We start from the raw sequence: 19,163 nt of genomic DNA on the forward strand, positions 1-19,163 counted from the left end.
ACATTCACCCGCTAGATTTATAAACACAGGCATGGCTTCCAGGCTGCAAAGTTGAATGCTTCTATTCCTTCTAGGAAACCTATGGCTTTTCCACACTCTAAATCCTCCACTGGTCTATTTTTGGGAGTTTTTCCCCTCTTCCCCTCCCCCCTTCCCTCTATCAGAATACCAAAGATTTTCACGGCCAGTTCAGTGGGCGCGGCTTGGTATGGGGGTCATGTGACTGAGTGTGCATGAGTGATGTCAAATTGGCCACAGCCACTCAGTCACATATCCCCCACTTAGCCATGCCCACAAAACCAGTAATAAAAAAATTTGAAACCCACCTCTGCTGCAGTTGATAAGTTAATAACCCAGTTGTTAAATAAACCAGGCTTCCCCGTTGAGAAGGTTGCAAAAGGTGATCATGTGACCTCAGGACACAGCAACAGTCATAAATATGAACCCATTGCCAAGCATCTGAAGTTTGATCATATGATCATGGGGATGCTGCAAAGGTCATAACTGTGAAAAACAGTCATAAGTTACATTTTTCAGTGCCATTGTAACAAAAGAAATTGTTGTAAGTCAGGGACTCTGTGTGTGTGTGTGTGTGTTTGTGTGTGTGTGTGTGTGTGTGTGTGTGTGTGTGTGTGTGTAGAAAATGGGGGAAGAGAGAGAGAGAAGCAGGAAGGCTTTAAAACAAGATAGTCATCAAGGGAATATTTACATAGGCCCATATTCTTTCAGGTTATTGCTGTGAGGGACTTAAGAAAAGTAAGAAAGACTCCTAAGATGGAAGCAATTAACATACGCATAAACATTTAGTTACACATTCTTTATCTTAGATATTGTAAGGAACTGAGAATTCACGGAATTCACTGCTAGAGAGTACTCAGGAGACAGAAAAATAATCATATTTATTTGTGTAGGAGAACATAGGGATGGAGTTAAGAGAGGGAATCAGCTTAAACCACAAATGGACTAAGCTCAACTCCTGTTGAATTCTGTTGTTTCTTGACTAATGTCAAAATAATGCTGTTCATTGAATAGATTACTGTGCATTAGCATGAGTAGTAAAAAATTAGTTTACTTGGAAAATCATGTGTGTTTCTGGTCATTGCTGCACCTGACAATTTTTTTGTTATACTCTTGGATGGAATAAGTAAAACAACTAAAAAGAATAATAAATGAAAATAAGGAAGCTTATACACTGCTTGGAGTGGTACACTTAGATGATGTCACTGGATGTATCAGAAGTTAAGAGATGAAAAGATCAAGATACTGGGGGATCTTGTAATGTAATGAAGTAAATAAGTATAAGGAACTGTGAAAGAGCAAAATAATTTTGGCAGCTGGGTTATGGAAGCATATGAATTATTGGTCATGTAAAGAAAATTTAGTATTTTAAAAAGCAATTCTAAGAAATATATATATATTGTCTTCCCATTATAGGATTACCATGAATGAAAAGGAAAATTTTATGAATGCTGAAAATCTGGGGATAGTGTTTGGACCTACTTTAATGAGGCCCCCAGAAGATAGCACTCTTGCTACACTCAATGATATGCGGTACCAGAAGCTAATTGTGCAGATACTAATAGAAAATGAAGATGTTTTGTTTTAAACAAACACAGCTCTAAATTTATAACCATCTGCGATAAAAATTAAATTCAAATAAATCCTCATGAAAAGAATTGTGAGCAATGTTTCATTTTATGTGTCTTGTAAATGTACACTAAAATATTTAGTAAAAGCTATGTTTCACCAAGTTAGGAAAACAAATGTCTAATCTTTTATCTTGTTTCCAATTTGTCCCTGTGTAGAAAGGTTGCAGATTTCTTCAGTTAACTTATTAAAAGAAATGAAACATTGTATATTTGTTTAGATCACTGAAGCAAAAAAAAAGTACTATTCAGCTAAATCCCAAATCTTATTCTGGCTCAATTTCTATTAAAATTAACTCTCTCAGCCCAGGAAGTTGTAAAAGTTCATCTGTGTAGCAAATACATTTTGATACAAATTTTAGTTCTCTCTTTTTTTAGAAGCTTTGAACATAATTATATACAAATAGATCATGTCTACATACATGCATTTCTATTTAGAACTATATGTAGAAACAGGGGCAATTAATGCAATGAGATTCTTATTCATACAATATTACTTTCAAGATATGAATTGATATCTTTAGTCATTGTAACATTGCAGAAGATACTGTCAAGATTGCAACAAATGGTTATCATTCAGAATTTTGAAACAGAAGGCAATAGATACCAAAATGTCTTAGTTTGTCCAGGAGATTAGCATCAGGATGTTCATTAGTGTTACTTCTATATGGATATCCATGTATGACATAATTATATATGTCTGGGTGAAATAAAACATTTATTTATAAATATATTTTATACTTACGTTAGCTTTAGGGATGTCTTTTTATTAAGCAAAAATATAATTCAATGCGGTGCATTGATTATTTTATGTATATTTTTCTTAAGCATTATTGTTAAACTATATTGAAAACATTTACCACTGTTACAGTATTATCCTGACATATTTCTTTAATTGCAAATGTTTTTTAAAAATATTTTAGTTCAAATCCATCTGAACATTTACTGTAAATATGTGGCAAATATCAACATTAATTTTACCTCCCAAAAGTGGTATGTTGTTAAAAAAAAATTAAATATTATTGGCAATACCATCAACTACTATACTTAACATGCTTCTTGAAATACAGTATAGTTATATTTAAAATAAGTAATGCCAGATTTTGGGGTATTTCTGAACTTAGTAAAAAGTTCACACTTATTTAAATTTGTGTTATTTTTAAATGCCAATGAGTTCAATATTTATAAAAGTAAACCTGTTTAAATTAAGCCTTTTCTCTTCGTTGTATTTTGGCAAATGTATTAATAATGGAGAGAGGGTGAATGAAGGAGAAATGGTACATTTTCAAATTTCACAAAAGGTTTATTCTGTCTTTCTAGAGACTGATCTGTCAATATAATAAATGCAATTCATTCTAATAATATACATATTTCTCATCATGAGATTTTTGTACATCAGAATATTGTACATCAGAATTTTCTCTATGAAAAGCTGTTAAACTGTACTCTTAATTTGTATGAATTACAAATTTTGAAAGCCAATTATGCTGTTTCCTGAATTTCAGGGAGCATAGGTTTCTATACAAATAAGTGTGTAATTTTGATAATGAAATAAGACGAAGACCAATTGGGGCAAGAAAACAATGTATATTAATTATCCTTCAACAAGGGCTAGATAGATAGAAACAGGCTGAGGGCTAGATGATTTTGCTGGTATAATAGTCCTAGAAATTCTCTTAAATTACACAAATTTGAATATTGTAGGCTATATACTAAATACTGTTATAAAATAGTATGGAAATGATTTTATTTTGTGAAGTGAAACATGCTTTGTAATTTATGCTAGTGTAAATGGAAAAAAATAAACCTGTTAAGTCCATTAACACTGTAGTCACTGTAAAACAAAAACATATTTTATGTATTTTTGAGATTTTATAGCTTAAATACAAGAGTTAATCAGTGTGACACTCACTCATGCCTTTATCATCTTACACTTGAATATTACTATAATGTACTCTTCTTGGTATTGCTTTTGAAGATTATTCAGAAGCTGAATTTACTGCAAAATGCAACAACTATTGGCAGATGAAGTCTGCTGCATCTCAGTATATTGATGCTGCAAGAAAGATACAACTTCAAGTATTACTTTTAACCAGAGGTGGTATTCAGAAGGTTCTGACCAGTTCTGAAGAACCAGTAGCGAAAATTTTGAGTAGTTCAGAGAACTGGTAAATACCATCTTCCTCCCCCCATCTATTCATTCTCTGCTTCCCAAGTCCCAGCTGATTGGGAAGAAATGGGGATTTTACAGTATCCTTTCCCTGCCATGCCCACCAAACCACTCCATGCCCACCAAGCTACTCCATGTCCACCAAGCCACACTCACAGAACCGGTATTAAAAAAAATTGAATCCCACCACTGCTTTTAACCAATAAAGCTCTTATGGCTCGATTCTTATTGTAGGAGCATCTCCTCCTCTTCCGGGTTGAAACTCTACTTCTTATATATGTAATGTAGCAAAGTATGTGAAACTAGGAAGCTCTGGTTGTAAAGTCAGACTTCTTTGTTTGCTTGATTCCCAGAATAACATGGGCCTCTTTTTTTTTTTTTAACCCCCCAGAAAATAGTTAATTGGAGCAGCATGGTGGCCTAGTGGTAAAGATGCTCACCTCCCAGATGGAATGTTGAGAGTTTAATCCTAGGTAGCAACAAATGTTTTTCTCTTAAGTCACAAAGAGAAAATATTTGCTGCAAACTCCACATAGGCATCCAGCCAGCAAGTTACGACACTTCTATTCCAATGTGTTTGGGATGCAGGTGATCATCCCAATATACAGTACTGGTGTTGATCCCATGACTGGTTTTTAATTTTGTGATTTTATTGATGATGATTTATTTTTATTGACCATACTGAAGGCTATGTTATTGAGGGCTGCTTTGATCTGTCACGGAGCAACATACACAGTTTCAGTAAATAAATATAAGTAAATGGCTCAAATAACTGAATTTTTTGTCAAATATCCTAACAGAAAGATGCAACCATCTCCAATATTTAACCAGTTTCAAGTTTTTCCCTACAGATAGTCCTAAACTTACAACAGTTCATTTAGTGACTGTTCAAAGCTGCAGTGGCATTGAAAAAAAGTGACTTATAACAGTTTTCAATTTTCAAGCTACAACTGTTGCAGCATCCCCATGATCAAAATTCATATATCTGGCAACTGAATCATATTGATCAAGTTTGCAGTATCCCTGGGTCATGTGATCACCTTTTGTGATCTTGTGAAAAGCAAAGTCAATGGTGAAGCCAGATTCACTTAACAACCATGTTACTAAGCAAATGTGGTAAGAAAGATCATAAAATGGGACACTTAACAACTGTCTCATTTAGCAACATAAATCCTCCACAACTAAATATTTAACCATATTTTTGTCTATGACAAACTCAAACCAGAATCCTTTTAACATATTTATTTGGGGAAATCATTTTTGTAAAATTTAAAATTTTCAAGGTATTTCAGTCATTCACTGAAAAATTACAAAAATGTACAATTTATATAAATTATAAAATAATAATAACTTGCAATGAGTGATACTGATTTCATTATTTTGAGAAAAGCAGAAAACTCTTGGGCACTGTTGCAGACAGATTTCAGCATTGACAGTCCAGGTGTGAACTCAAAACCCAATAAATGTACATTCTCCTTTTTTGCTAACAAGGTATCACATCAAAAGTGTTACAATGTGAAAATGTGCAATAATGATCAACAGTCTCAAATGTGGCTTGAATTGAATACTTTTTTTTCCATTTGAAGTCTAATATTACCACACATTGAACACAACGTCTATATAACTTTAAATTAAAAGTGTAATTATATAAAAATTATCAGGATAATAAATAAACCTAGATTCCTAAAATAAAGCAAGAAAACAAAGCAGAATGAAGTGAAAAGATACATGTTCTTCTACTCAAATGTTTTCTACAACTTCTTGCTATATTGTAAATGTCGTTTTTACACTACAGTTCTGGATTTACCACCACAATTGTGCTTAAAAAAAAACAGTTGTTAATTTTTGCCCCACTTTACAACCTTTCTTGCCACTGATGTTAAGTGAATCATTGCAGTTGTTAAACTATTAACACAGTTAAGTGAATCTGGCTTCTTCATTGTCAGAAGCTCACAAAAGGTCGTATATCACCTGATCCTGGGAAACTGCAACCATTATAAATATGAAACAGTTGCCAAGGATCCTTATTTTGATCAGCAAGGGGGTGCTCAATGGGTGTACGTGTGAAAAACAGTCATAAGTAATTTTTTCCCCAGTTTCCTTGTAACTTTCAACAGTCAATTACTAATGAATGATTGCAAGTTGAAAATTAGCTGTATTAGAGTAGGCAAATTTCACTGACTACAGACTGATGCAGTTACTATTTATCACCTATTGTTTAAAGGAGATTATACTGAATCAACAAAATGGAGTTTGGACAAAACATTTTTTCAATTGTCCTGGAACATGTAGCTGTCAGAGAATAACAGCAAAGAACTTAATATCAATTTTAGCACCCCACATCAGTCTTTCTTAATCTGGTGCTTTTCAGATGTGTTCAACTACAAGTCTTATCAAAGGGAACATTGCACATTGCACTTACATAATGATATTGTGGTTAGTAATGATACCATGGAAGTGGTAGTTCTGTGCATCTTTCAGGACATCATTTGCATGATTATAATGGCACCAGCTTCAAATGTTGCTTCAGAAAATTATCAGCCGCTGCTGCGGTCCCTGATGTAACAAATTTTTACTCCCAAAATGGCAACACAGAAGGCAAGATAGGAAATAGTAAAACAAAGAAGGATGTCTATGGACATTTTTAGTCATCCAGATTACGGTTGCCCCAAAGGTGTTCCCTCCCCCCAAAAAAGGCAACTGGACTTTCTTGGTTTTTTTTCTCTGAAAATGTTTGGAATGTTTGGAATGTTTGGAATGTTTATTATAATTTATAGGCCGCCCTTTTCCCTGAGGGGACTCAGGGCGGCTTACAAAACACGGGGAAGGGGGTACAAAGACAAAAAACATAAGACAATACATAATATTAAAAATAGAGCACAACATTCATTCATCATTCGGGAGGGGACGAACTAAGATTTTTTTATCCCCAGGCCTGACGGGATAGCCAGATCTTAAGGGCCGTGCGGAAGGCGTGGGCGGTGGTGAGGGTGCGGATCTCCACGGGGAGATTGTTCCATAGCGTCGGAGCTGCAACTGAGAAGGCTCTCCTCCGCGTAGTCGCCAGTCGGCACTGACTGGCGGATGGAATTTGGAGGAGGCCTACCCTGTGCGATCTGATGGGACGCAGGGAGGTAATTGGCAGAAGGCGGTCTCTCAAATAGCCAGATCCACTACCATGGAGCGCTTTGTGAGTGGTAAGTAGGACCTTGAAGTGCACCCGGAGATCAACAGGTAGCCAGCGCAGCTCACGGAGGATCGGTGTTATGTGGGCGAACCGTGGTGCGCCCACGATCACTCGCGCGGCCGCATTCTGGACTAGCTGAAGTCGCCGGATGCTCTTCAAGGGCAGCCCCATGTAGAGCACGTTGCAGTATTCCAGCCTGGAGATCACAAGGGCTCGAGTGACTGTTGTGAGGGCCTCCCGGTTCAGGTAGGGCCGCAACTGGCGCATCAGGAGAACCTGAGCAAATGCCCCCCTGGTCACAGCTGACAAATGATGGTCAAAACTCAGCTGTGGGTCCAGGAGGACTCCCAAGTTGCGGACCCTGTCTGAGGGGTATAAATTTTGTCCCCCCAGCCTGATTGATGGAACATTAGCCAAATTATTGGGAGGAAAACACAACAGCCACTCGGTCTTTTCCGGGTTGAGTACCAGTTTGTTAGCTCTCATCCAGTCTTTGACAGCCTCAAGGCCCCGGTTCATCACTTCCACCACTTCATTGAATTGGCACGGGGCGGACAGATACAACTGTGTATCGTCCGCATACTGATGGTATTTTATCCCGTGCCTCCGAATGATCTCGCCCAGCGGTTTCATGTATATGTTAAATAGTAGGGGGGATAAGACCGAGCCCTGCGGCACCCCACAAGTAAGGGGCCTCGGGGACGATCTCTGCCCCCCCACCAACACCGACTGCGACCTGTCCGAGAGGTAGGAGGAGAACCACTGCAAAACAGTGCCGCCCACCCCCACCTCCCGCAGTCGTCGCAGAAGGATACCATGGTCGATGGTATCGAAAGCCGCTGAGAGGTCAAGGAGAACCAGGATGGACGCATGGCCTCCATCTCTGGCTCTCCAGAGATCATCGGTCAATGCGACCAAAGCGGTTTCTGTGCTGTAACCGGGCCTGAAGCCAGACTGGAAGGGGTCAAGATAGTTAGCTTCCTCCAAGGTACGCTGAAGCTGGAAGGCCACCACCTTCTCAACAACCTTCCCCACAAAGGGGAGGTTGGAGACTGGACGGTAGTTGTTAAGAACTGCTGGATCCAAGGATGGTTTCTTCAGGAGGGGTCTCACCACCACCGCCTTCAGCGCGGTGGGGAGATGCCCCTCCCGAAGAGAGGTGGTAACAACCGCCTGGATCCAGCCTCGTGTCACCTCACTGCTGTTGGCAACCAGCCAGGAGGGACACGGGTCCAGTATACAGGTGGAGGCACTCACAGCTCGCATAGCCTTGTCCACATCCCCGGAGGCAACATCCTGAAACTCAACCCAGAGATGGTCTGCCAGATCATTCCCTTGTGTCTCGGCTGGATCTGCAGGAGTGGAGTCCAGGTCCGATCGAAACCGAGCAACTTTGTCCGCCAAGAACTGTACATACTCCTCAGCCTTACCCTGTAAGGGGTTCTCCGTCTCCCTCCTATTTAGGAGGGAGCGGGTTATCCTAAACAGGGCGGCTGGGCGGGACTCGGCGGACGCTACCAAGGAGGCAATGTGTGATCTTTTGGCTGTTCTTAGAGCCCGAATATACTCCTTGGTGCAAGCTGTCAACAGTGCCCGGCTCGACTCGGACCTATCGGACCTCCACAGGTGCTCTAGGCGTCTCCTCCGGCGCTTTATCTCACGGAGCTCCTCGGTGAACCAAGGAGGCCTCCGTGGGCCGCTGACCCGGAGGGGCCGTAGTGGCGCAATCCGGTCCAGAGACTCTGATGCTGCCGAGTGCCAGGCAGCAGCAAGAGTCTCCGCCGAACTGTGGGCGAGAGCATCTGGAATAACCCCAAGCTCCGTCTGGAACCTTACTGGGTCCATAAGTCGCCTGGGGCGGAACCACCTGGTCGGTTCCTCCTCCCTACGGTGGGGGTTTGGCCTCCGGAAGTCTAGCCTCAGTAGGCAGTGGTCTGACCACGACAGGGGAATGATCTCATTTCCCCTCAGACCAAGATCATAACTCCACTGCTCCGAGAGGAATACGAGGTCGAGCGTGTGACCCGCTGAGTGGGTTGGGCCTCGAATTACCTGGGTCAAGCCCATGGCTGTCATGGAAGCCATGAACTCCTGCGCTCCATCAGAGTGTTCACCGAGCGAAGGCAAATGTTTTGCTTCTCATCCAAGAAGCTTCTTCAGGTCTGAAAAAAGGAGGAGGATGTTTGGGAAGTACTGTAAAGTCATTGACATGACCAAACTTCACTGAAATCAATTGGGGCATAAGTAAAGACACACATAGGGAGAGAGAATAAAAGAAAATGTAGTAAGCATAATTTATCTTTTCTATTATTCTAGAATGCTAATGTTGGCATTTAGTAGGATTACATATGTCCTTACAAACTACATATAACCATGAGACCAGGCTGCCCCCAAACCTGCCAGCACCTGTGCTTTTTCTCTCTCTCCTTCTTTCAAGGCCTCTCCTCAGCGTCAGCAAGGCAAAGTGAATTATAAAAGCTTGCTGCGAAACAGCTGGGGGAGTATTGGAGTAGCAGTAACTGTGAGTAGACTGCGGAAGAAAAAGTAGAAGTAAGTAATGTGCTTTCTGTGTGTTTTTGTTGCTCTTTTGTGTCTTAAGCCTACCAAATTGGTTATAATTTGAAAGAACTCAGCTCATATTCTTTTTATTTAAAAGCAATCAAAAATGTTATGTTCTTTTATTAATGCATTTAGGGTTGGGTAAGAAGAGAAAGATCTTTAGTATTAAAACAAACCTGAAAAGGTGGTAGTTTTAAAAAAGAGCATATGTTTGTAAATTACGTTTGTTTGTAAATTGTAGATTTTGGTGGTAAGCAAGTGATAAGTTGAAAAGCTTTATTTTTTAAGCCACACTGATCAGTCTGAAATGGAAACATGCCAGTGGATAAACACAAAATAAGCTGAATTGTTATTAGTACCTTAACTATTGACACTGCATACACAGAAAACTTAAATCTTTGAGGCATTATTCATAGCTTGGACATTTACATTCTATGATTGTCTTTCTATTCCAGGTCAAAATACCTTCAACTGTACTTCTGAGATCAAAATTTTGTTTCCATGTGCTATCATTCTGTATCCAGGAGACATCAAGCTAGATATGTGATGCCAGCAGGGGTATTCTGGGGGTTGAAATCCACATATCTTCAAACTGCTAAGGTTGAGAAATCCTGGTTTAGGAGATCACCTCAGTGGGACATTGATTAGCCCAAGAAACTTCACTCATTCTGCCATTCCAGGGCCTCAAACAGAATACATTAAAGTCATGTTAAAGTATCTATGTTAACATAATACTTTAACATGACTTTAATCATGTTAGAAACAAACAAAATCCTAGAACTGCAGGGGCCTCCTGTCCCCCCTCTTAAAGTCTCTGCTTGAACATATGTTTAATGCTAAACTATAATTTCCCCTCCAGAAAGCAGAAAACGATATCTCTACCCTTGCCCCAAACAGATAGGAATAATATTCAGATATGAAATAAGCTAAAGAAATATAGTTATCTATGTGATGAGTTACAGTCCCTCTTCTTCTCTTCAATTTTTGTTGCTTTCTTCAATTATTCCCAGAGACTTTTAGGTGCATTTTCTTATCAATATTTGTTATGCAAATTTTATTGCCAATATTTGTTACTGCCTTTTAGTGAGTCCCAATATGATTTATCTTCAATTTACAAGGGGAAAAAAGAGAAGAGAACCAATTTGTCAACTGCAACATCGACAAAGACCAATTTTTACCCTACTCTCTGTTACAGCTATCCTTGCCAGTTATTTGAAATGTTACAGCTTGCTGAGTTTTTACTTACTGCAGACCAACGCTTGTCAAATTGCTTTTTTATAGGAACCAATCACTTTTTTGAAGAAGAAAAGGGCGGGTCCTACTGAAGGGCTCACCTACACCTGCCTCCTGGTTGTTTTCCCAAGAAGTACCCAGCACAGTTTCCACAGCTGAAGAAAGTGAATCGGGCGGGTTAGATTGTACAACATTGCATTTAAAAATAATGGACAAAAGTATTTTCGTGACTATACGTTCCTTTTCCCCCCAAGCTGCCTTCCGTCGACTTTAGAGGCTGTTCGGAGTAAGTTAGCTTCTTCTACTGCGCGACCCTAACACGGTTCACCTGGGAAAGTTGATCTCTCCCATTTGGAGCGGGCGGGCACTTCAAGAGGGCTGACTCTGAGACAGCCTGTTGCTGAGGTAGCGAGATTCTCAGGAAAGACAGGTAACTACAATCCCTCCGCGGGACGCGAGATGATGGTCTGAGGGTTTATTCCCATTCACTTGGTGACCGGCAAGAGCGAGCGTGAGTTCCAAAGGGAACAGGTGAGAGCCCAGTCTTGCCCCTGGGAAGCTTCCACAGGTGTTGCCCGGGAGAAGCGTCCTGCTTCCATCTCACGCTCTCGCTTCCCGGAAAAAAGAAGGGGGGGTCTGTCGAGCGGCGCCCACCTATCTCGCGGCGCCGAGTGTGTGCCGGTCATAACACCCTCCCCCCTGCCTTCCACCAGCGCCTTGTACTAAAGTCGCGGGAGGTGGAGGGTGGTATTGGTGCTCAGTGAAAGGAAGAGTCTCTTTGCGGCTCGGTTGCGCTGTATGAGCTGGAACAGAGGTGGCTTTCAGCTCCACGCTCTTGAATAGTCCTGCCAGTGGAAGAGGATTTCCGCCTGGTGTTTTCAAGAATCCCTGCAGATTTGCTCCTCACCGGTGGGTTCTTTAATCCTATATGCGTCTCTTCGTAAAACAATCCCCTGAACTCGGAGAAAATCTTCTTAAATATCTTTGGATCTATTTCTGAACAAAGATGCATGGAGCTGCACTTCAAATCTCATGGGAGTTAAAGCAATCCCCATGAAACATGTACATCAGCTTTCCCCACTCTCTTTTCAATTGTTCTGAAACATGCTTGCCCTCTTTGACTTTTACCATTCCTCAACAGCCTTCTGCACATTCAACAAGCAAGCAGGAACACCACAGAACTCTTCCAGACTGTCCTGAATGACCCAGCAGAACAACTATAGGGAACAGTGGTGAGTATGGTCTGATTTGAGTCAGTAGCACTGAGTAAACCCTATAAGATTTATTTCAAAGTTGGTAAATTTAAAGCTAGAGTTTTGTGCCACTGTAAGAGTTGAAAATACCTTTTACTATAAAGTGTCCCCCTTTGCCATGTCCTCTGTAATATCTGCCTTAAGGGCGAATTCTGGTAAAGAATGCAACAAGGGCCCTCTAGCTATGACTAGCAAGAAGCATAATTTACTAATGGAAACAGGTTATTTTGGCCTCAACATCTCACTACCAGAAGAGACTTTATGAATCTATCACCATTGCTTAGATATATACAATGATTCTCAGTTGTGAGTTCTCACTAAATATATTACTGGAAGGAATATGCTTCTCGGTAATTCAGTAAGTTTTATCGTACTTGATAATCTTAAAGTCTATAAACTGTTGATTCTGCTACTGTATATTTATTTGTTGGTTAACTAACAAGACATTTTTCTTAAATGAACAGAATGCACTTCAAAATACTTGCAGGTAAGCTATGGCTACCTGCAAGTAAAAAGGCAATTCTTACCTTCAGTTGGAAAAAAATGGCTTTGGATGTTGTGTGAATTGTCTTTAGATGTTGTGTGAATTTATTGATGATGATAAAGTAAAACTGTTCACAAGGAAAGATTCTGTGATTGGAAGACTTTGCAAATGTATACATTTATGTTCTTTTTAAAGACTAAGATCTTTTTTCTCATTCAGACCTAAGTGACATTGATTGCTGACAAAGATTTATGAGCCTTGTATAACATTTAGTTTCTCTTACAAGATTATTTCATTTTTTTCCAATTCAATCTTTGCACATGTTTATTAACTAGTGTGAAAGAAGTGAGGCAGTACAACCCTTTCCCTGTTTAAACTGGAAGAATATTATTAGTCTATAAATCTTATTGTTGGTACTGATCATCATGGGCAACATACAAGAAAAATTGTGAAATCTGATAACTTACCATTTTATCTACATTTTGTTAATCTCTACAAATTGACAGCAATGAACTTTGCTACAAGTCTGCCACCACAGCTGAGCCCATCAGGAGGCACTGTGCATTGTAAACCCCCTGCACTAGAAATACCCTGTGCTTAAATCTTCCAACTAAAGAAGCTTTGGATGAATAGTGCTAAGCAACTAAATTCTTGGTTGCTGAGCCCAATCTTGGAAAGGTTTAACTATGGCTAATGTTTTCATGAGTATAAAAGGAAGCTATGTCATATGGAAAGGTTTTAACTTTCCAAAGCACCTTGGCTGAATTAAAGTCTACATAGTTTCTCTGCTCTTGTGTTTAGGCATGGACACAGCCCTTTTTGAACAAAACTGATACTGAAAAAGTCTGTTCCACACTTGAGAAAAATCAAGTCCTTGAAAGTAAGATGCTGATAAGCTGCTTCATATACCCCAGATCTGTAGATGGGATAGTCATATCCTCCTTCGTTTACACTCCTAATTGTATTTTATAATAGCCTCCCATAAATAGTTTGTCAATATTTGCATGTCTTTTGCCAATCATTTTTGGATTAAAAACTTAGTGCTGCAACTTATTTTTCATGAGCGTTATTTGAATGCCTTGCTTATGACTGAGAAAAAGTAAATATCATCTATACTGAATATATATCTGGGGTTACTACACATTTGAAAAAATGAAAAATCAGGATTGCATTGCTGATGAGCACAGGATTAACTCTTCAAGCCCTACTGAATGATTGGAGGGTAGGAATAAGTCCCAATGGGGGAATAGGCAATGTGGCTTTTCTAGAGTAAAATAACAAACCTATTGGCAGATATAGCTGGGTACGAAGGTACCAAATCGTTACTCCCCAGTTAGTTGACCTTATAGGTTCTAGGGGAAGCAGCGTTGAAACACAACGCATCCTGAAAACCACCGTCCTCCGTTCCTTGCACCAAAGGCCGTGATGGCTCCAGCCCTGGCAAATTCGCTGAAACGTTTCCTCTTTTTTTTAATCCCCCAGGAAATTCGAACTACCCCTTGCCCTCCGAACGGGGAAGGAAAGACCCGGGCGCTTTCTGCCTTCAGAATATGGCAGAGAGCAGTAGTGCCTCCAAAACCCCTTCGGGGGCGGGCGGGGCGAAAAGCTCCCCGAGCAGTTGGTGGAAATCTCTATCCGGTAGAAAGAAGAGCAAAGAAATTCCGCCGCTGGATCCCTCTGAGCTCCTCTTCACTCCCCCCAACTCTTCGGACTCTTGGGAGAACCAGTCGCCTATTGGCAACCGTCGCAATCTCAGGATTTCCCACTCTGGCCGCTTCAAGGAAAAGAAGCGACCTCGCGCAAGCCTGCTCGCCGAAAGTCCCCAAAAGCTGTTTGAAGGTGCCGGTGGAGGCGGCGCTGCCACAGCTAGCCCCGCGCCTGCGCATCCCAGCGAAGAGACTCGGGGCGAGTGACCGGCGCTCTCTCCTATTCCGCCCTGCTTGACTGCCATTTGCCGGCTTGGGGCGTGGAGGAGTGGGGAGAAGAACAGGAGGAGGGGCTTGTCTTTACCGGGGACTGCTGCTTGTTTCGTTCCTCGCCCTCCCTCCAGCAGGAATTGGTTTTGCTCTATGAACATTTGGCGCTGCATTTATTTTGAAATTAGTTTGGAAAAATCTCCCCTCTTGCTGGTGGGATAAGGGCTTTTCTATTTTAGTTGAAGACATGCCTTTCATTTCAGGGGCAACAAAACGATGTAAGACGAGACCAGCGAATGACGCAATGAAGGATAAAGGCACCCGTTCGTTGTTTTCGGTCACATCTCCATGAATTAATGCGTGCAGGGACAATACATTCCCTATGAAATTGTCACTATGAATTATTTACTCTCTTGCAGGAAGCGTTCTAGTTTCAGTTGCATCAATGTATGAAACAATAGATGAAATATTGCTTTTATTTTTTTAAAAACTGTACCTCTTAATTTAATATTTCAAGATTAAAGTTTTTAATTTTGTGCCAAATATAGGCATATTCTCTTGGTTTCGGTTTGGTTCTATGCTTAGCTTTTTTTCCACTTTAGGGTTAGGTCAGGTTTATTGAAGTCACTTTGTGAATTGGAGGTCCCCACCTCCCATCCTTTCACATAGGATATAGAATTAGAGATTACACAGAATCATATACTATCAGTATGCTTTTCAATCTAGGAATCCAATGTAATGCATCTCCGCCAATAATGACTCTTTGATCACTGGTTGAACATACTGAGGAAAGAGAAAACCTACTATCTAGAAAATTGCAATATTTTTAGGGAATCTCAGACAGAATTATATCCAAAATAAGAAATACTGGCATACTGTAAAGTTAAAGTCCATCATTGAGTTTTACCCATCCTGGATCTGACTACAAAAATTCACATTTTTACACAAATCACTTCTGATTGCAACTGCAGTGCATCTGGAGTCACATGGATAAGTTAACATGATTATTACTTGACAATACATAAATCACAAATGATTAGAGGTAATCTTGGTGAAGTTAACCCAGCATCTCTAAAACAGTTTAAAGTCATATGGTTTACTATAAGGAGAATCTCACATTCCATGTGCCAGTTTTAAATATTTTGCAACAAAAGCAAAGGGCCAGATTAAGTTTTTATAATACAGATAGTCCTCAGTGTACAACCACTGTTGTTAAGTGAGACATTTCTTAAGTGAGTTTTGCCACTTTACGACCCTTCTTGCCTCTATTGTTAAGTGAATAACTGCAGTTGATAAGTTAGTAACCAAGTTAAATGAATCTGGTTTCCCTATTGGCTGATTGTCAGAAGGTCACAAAGTGGGATCACATGACCTTGGGACACTGTACATGTCATAAATATGAACCAGTTGCCAAGATCTGAACTTTGATCACATGATCTTGGGGATGCTGCAAAGATCCTCACTTTGAAAGATATGTTAGTTTTTTCAGTGCAGTTGACATTGAACGGTCACTAAATGAACTTTTGTAAGATGAGGACTACCTACAACAGTTCATTTAGTAACCATTTGAAGTTACAACGGCACTGAAAAAATTGAGTTATCTTTTTCGCACTCATGATCATTGCAGCATCCCCATGGTAACATGATCAAATTTCAGACACTTGGTAATTGACTCATATTTATGATAGCTGCAGTGTTCAAGAGTCATTAATCACCTTTTGCGACCTCCTCATAAGCAAAGTCAACAGGGAAGTCAAATTCATTTTACAACTGTGTTATTAATTTGAAAACTGCAGTGATTCACTTAACAACTGTAGCAAGAACGGCTGGAAAACAGGGCAAAATTCACTTTAAAACTATCTCAGCAACAGAGCTCTGGGCTCAGCTGTGGTTGTAAGTCAACCAAGCGGATGCTGCAAAGGTTATAAGTATGGAAACCAGTTATAGGTCACATTTTTCAGTGCCATTATAAGTTCAAACTACATGAACTATTGTAATTTGAAAACCACACATATTATGCTCAACAACAATCTAATTGTTCAGTTTGAACTTAATAAGTGAACACACCTTTGGTATTTTATAAACCATGGTTTATTGCTTAGTTTGATGGTTAAAAATTTAAGGCTTGCCATAATATGCACCCTTTGCTTTTTATGTGTAGTCTTTCACCATTTATTTGGTTGGGTGAGGGGCTTGTTTATTTTTTCTTCTTCCCAAAAAAGGTCCTTAATATTCTTATATAAAACCAGCAGATATGTGGATATATTTAATATCTAAACTGCTGTTTTAGTGAGGCCTTGCAATTTAGTTATTCCAGAGCAGCTTTTGCAATTAGTAACTGTTTTAAAATATGAATTTTATAAAATTCTTTCATTGCAGCAAAAAAAAGATAAGGCATCTAAATTTCTCCATCTTTTTCCTTTATGTTGCAGATCCTTTATTGCCCAATAGAGTTTTAAAAGTTCTCCTTTTAAAAGAGAAAGATGAAATGCTATCTTATCTTATTTCAAGGACAAACTTTCTGGTAGCACCTGCAGATTCTAAACTATGTTAGTAACTGATCTGGAAGTGAGTAGAGAAGGAAGGAGTAGCTTACCAGTATATCTGGAAGCACTTTTACTGTATTTGTGGCTCCCAGTTGTATTCACTTCAAGAAAGCAAAAACAAAACAAACAAACAAAAAACCTGGAAGCATATTATTATTTTGCTTGTGGTAATCATAAGCAGTTGTTTAAAGGAGCATGATACTTGTATTTCCTATCAAACAGATCGCATGATGCATTGTAATAGTAGAGTATAGTTTTCAAGTTACTAATTGCTATTCTAGAACTAGAAGGTTTCAGGCTAAATGGGTTAGCCTAAGAGTGCCTGCTTAATTCAATGTATCATCTTAACATCTCTAAATTCTCTGTTCTGAGGCAGGGTTTTTTGAATTTCACTTGATATGATAATGCAGCATTACTATGACACACTGACAGTCTTAGAGCATATAGTAAAGCTTTAACATTTCCTTTGGGTCATTCTGTATATAAAAAGTTGTTTTCATGACCATCAAACGTCTGTGTTGGATGTCTAAACCGTGCCTTGAATAGGTAATACACAATTCTAACTCTGATAGAAAAAGTATTTTATAACCTAGAACAGCAATCCCCAACCTTTCTGGCTTTGTGGACTGGCAGCAGCTGGAAGGAAGTGGTGAGGATGGTATCACACGCACAACCTAATTACGCATGTGCAAGTGGAGCTTGGTACACTTGTCCACTGCTTGTGTAGCCCGGTTCTTAATGACCCACAGTCTGGTAGCGGTTTGAGGGATCTGGGGTTGAGGATCCCTCACCCCCTACAGTAGTATGGGGTCAGAATTGCATGCCCTCAGAAAGGGCTCTGTGTGCCATGCCAGACGTTCGCCATCATGGTTCTAGGATTATTCAGCGCACCATCTGCCAACTCATACTGCCAGTTCATTGCAAGGCACCTCAACATGGGCAATTAGCTATTGGGACAACTAGCTGCAGGCACCAGATGGAGAGTTAGATGGGCAGGTGGGTGAGTGAGGAGAGTCAGAGTGAGGAGAATCAGAGTGAGGAGAGTCAGTGAGTGAGGGCAGAGTGCACAGTGGTGGCATCAGCATACTTCCCATACCCCCACAATGGTTGTTGCCATTGCCCCCATTATGATCTCCAAGCCATTCAGTGTTTGGATCATTTGATGGTGGCAGTGGTGTGTGGTATGGTGAGGGGGGAAGAGATGGCAGCCAGGGAATGTGAGAATGGGAAGCCCATGGCTGTTACCTCATCCCCATCCACTACCACCACCAAATAGTCCAAATTCTGAATAGCCTGGACATCAGTATGGAAGCAATGGCAGTGGCAGCAGGGGATGTGAAAATGTAAATGCCCCAGGCTGCTGCTGTTGTGCACTCTGCCCACTTGCTTATTCACTTCCCTGGCTCTCCATCTGAATGCCCAATACTGAATTGTCCCTGCCAAGAATTGTCCATGTTGAGTTATCCTGCAATGACTTGGTAGCAGTGAGTTGGCAGAGGAGACTTGGCATTGACAAGGGGGCTCATCCCAGCCCTACTTCTATGTTCCGCACTCCAAAATGTTTCTAAACAATCCTTATGTTAGAATCTATGCTGATTATAATAAAAACAAAACACTGGATAGAATATTAGAGGTTTTGTTACCTCGATTCAATATGGGAGAATTGAATGAAAAATAAGCCTCAATATTTAATGACTGGCTCAAACTGGATTATTATTTATTATGATGCTCCACTTTACTTTAAGTAATATTTTTTTAAAATATTCCTAGAAGTAGTATCTCATGCAAAAAACTGATTCATGTGGCTTTCCACAGACTGCTTTATTGAATCTTGATTGGGTTCTGGCAAATAAAGAAAAGCAAAACAAAATATGATAATCCAGCAGGAAATTGAGTTATAGTCCAATCTCATCCTGGAGAATGTTATATATCTGATCACTTAAGATAGGACATAATCAGTAATCTAAGCCAAATAACAAGCTTCTGCAGCTACCAAAAACCTTTAATGGGAGAAGTATGGTTTCAATCTTCATATGCTAAAAATACCAATGAGATTTTTTGCAGAAGAGAATCTAGAAGGAGAATACACCTAATATTATAATTGATTATATGACTTTAATTTTGGTTATTTGGGCCTCCTCCTGCTTTTTAATTAGTTTGCTGGGAAAT

At 40.0% G+C, this 19,163-nt stretch overlaps 1 protein-coding gene across 1 annotated transcript in view; it reads left to right on the top strand.

Annotated features, from left to right (window-relative positions):
• CHN2 (chimerin 2) overlaps positions 1-1,998 on the top strand; it is a 98,199-nt gene extending 96,201 nt beyond the window's left edge. Inside the window, exon 11 of the mRNA XM_032237338.1 lies at positions 1,435-1,998. Coding sequence (XP_032093229.1) covers positions 1,435-1,606 — 172 coding nt within the window. The 3' untranslated portion in view covers positions 1,607-1,998. The remainder of the gene's footprint in view (positions 1-1,434) is intronic.
• The last annotated feature ends 17,165 nt before the right edge of the window (positions 1,999-19,163 follow it).

The sequence above is a fragment of the Thamnophis elegans genome, chromosome Z (genome assembly GCF_009769535.1).
Source record: "Thamnophis elegans isolate rThaEle1 chromosome Z, rThaEle1.pri, whole genome shotgun sequence".
Lineage (NCBI taxonomy): Eukaryota > Metazoa > Chordata > Lepidosauria > Squamata > Colubridae > Thamnophis > Thamnophis elegans.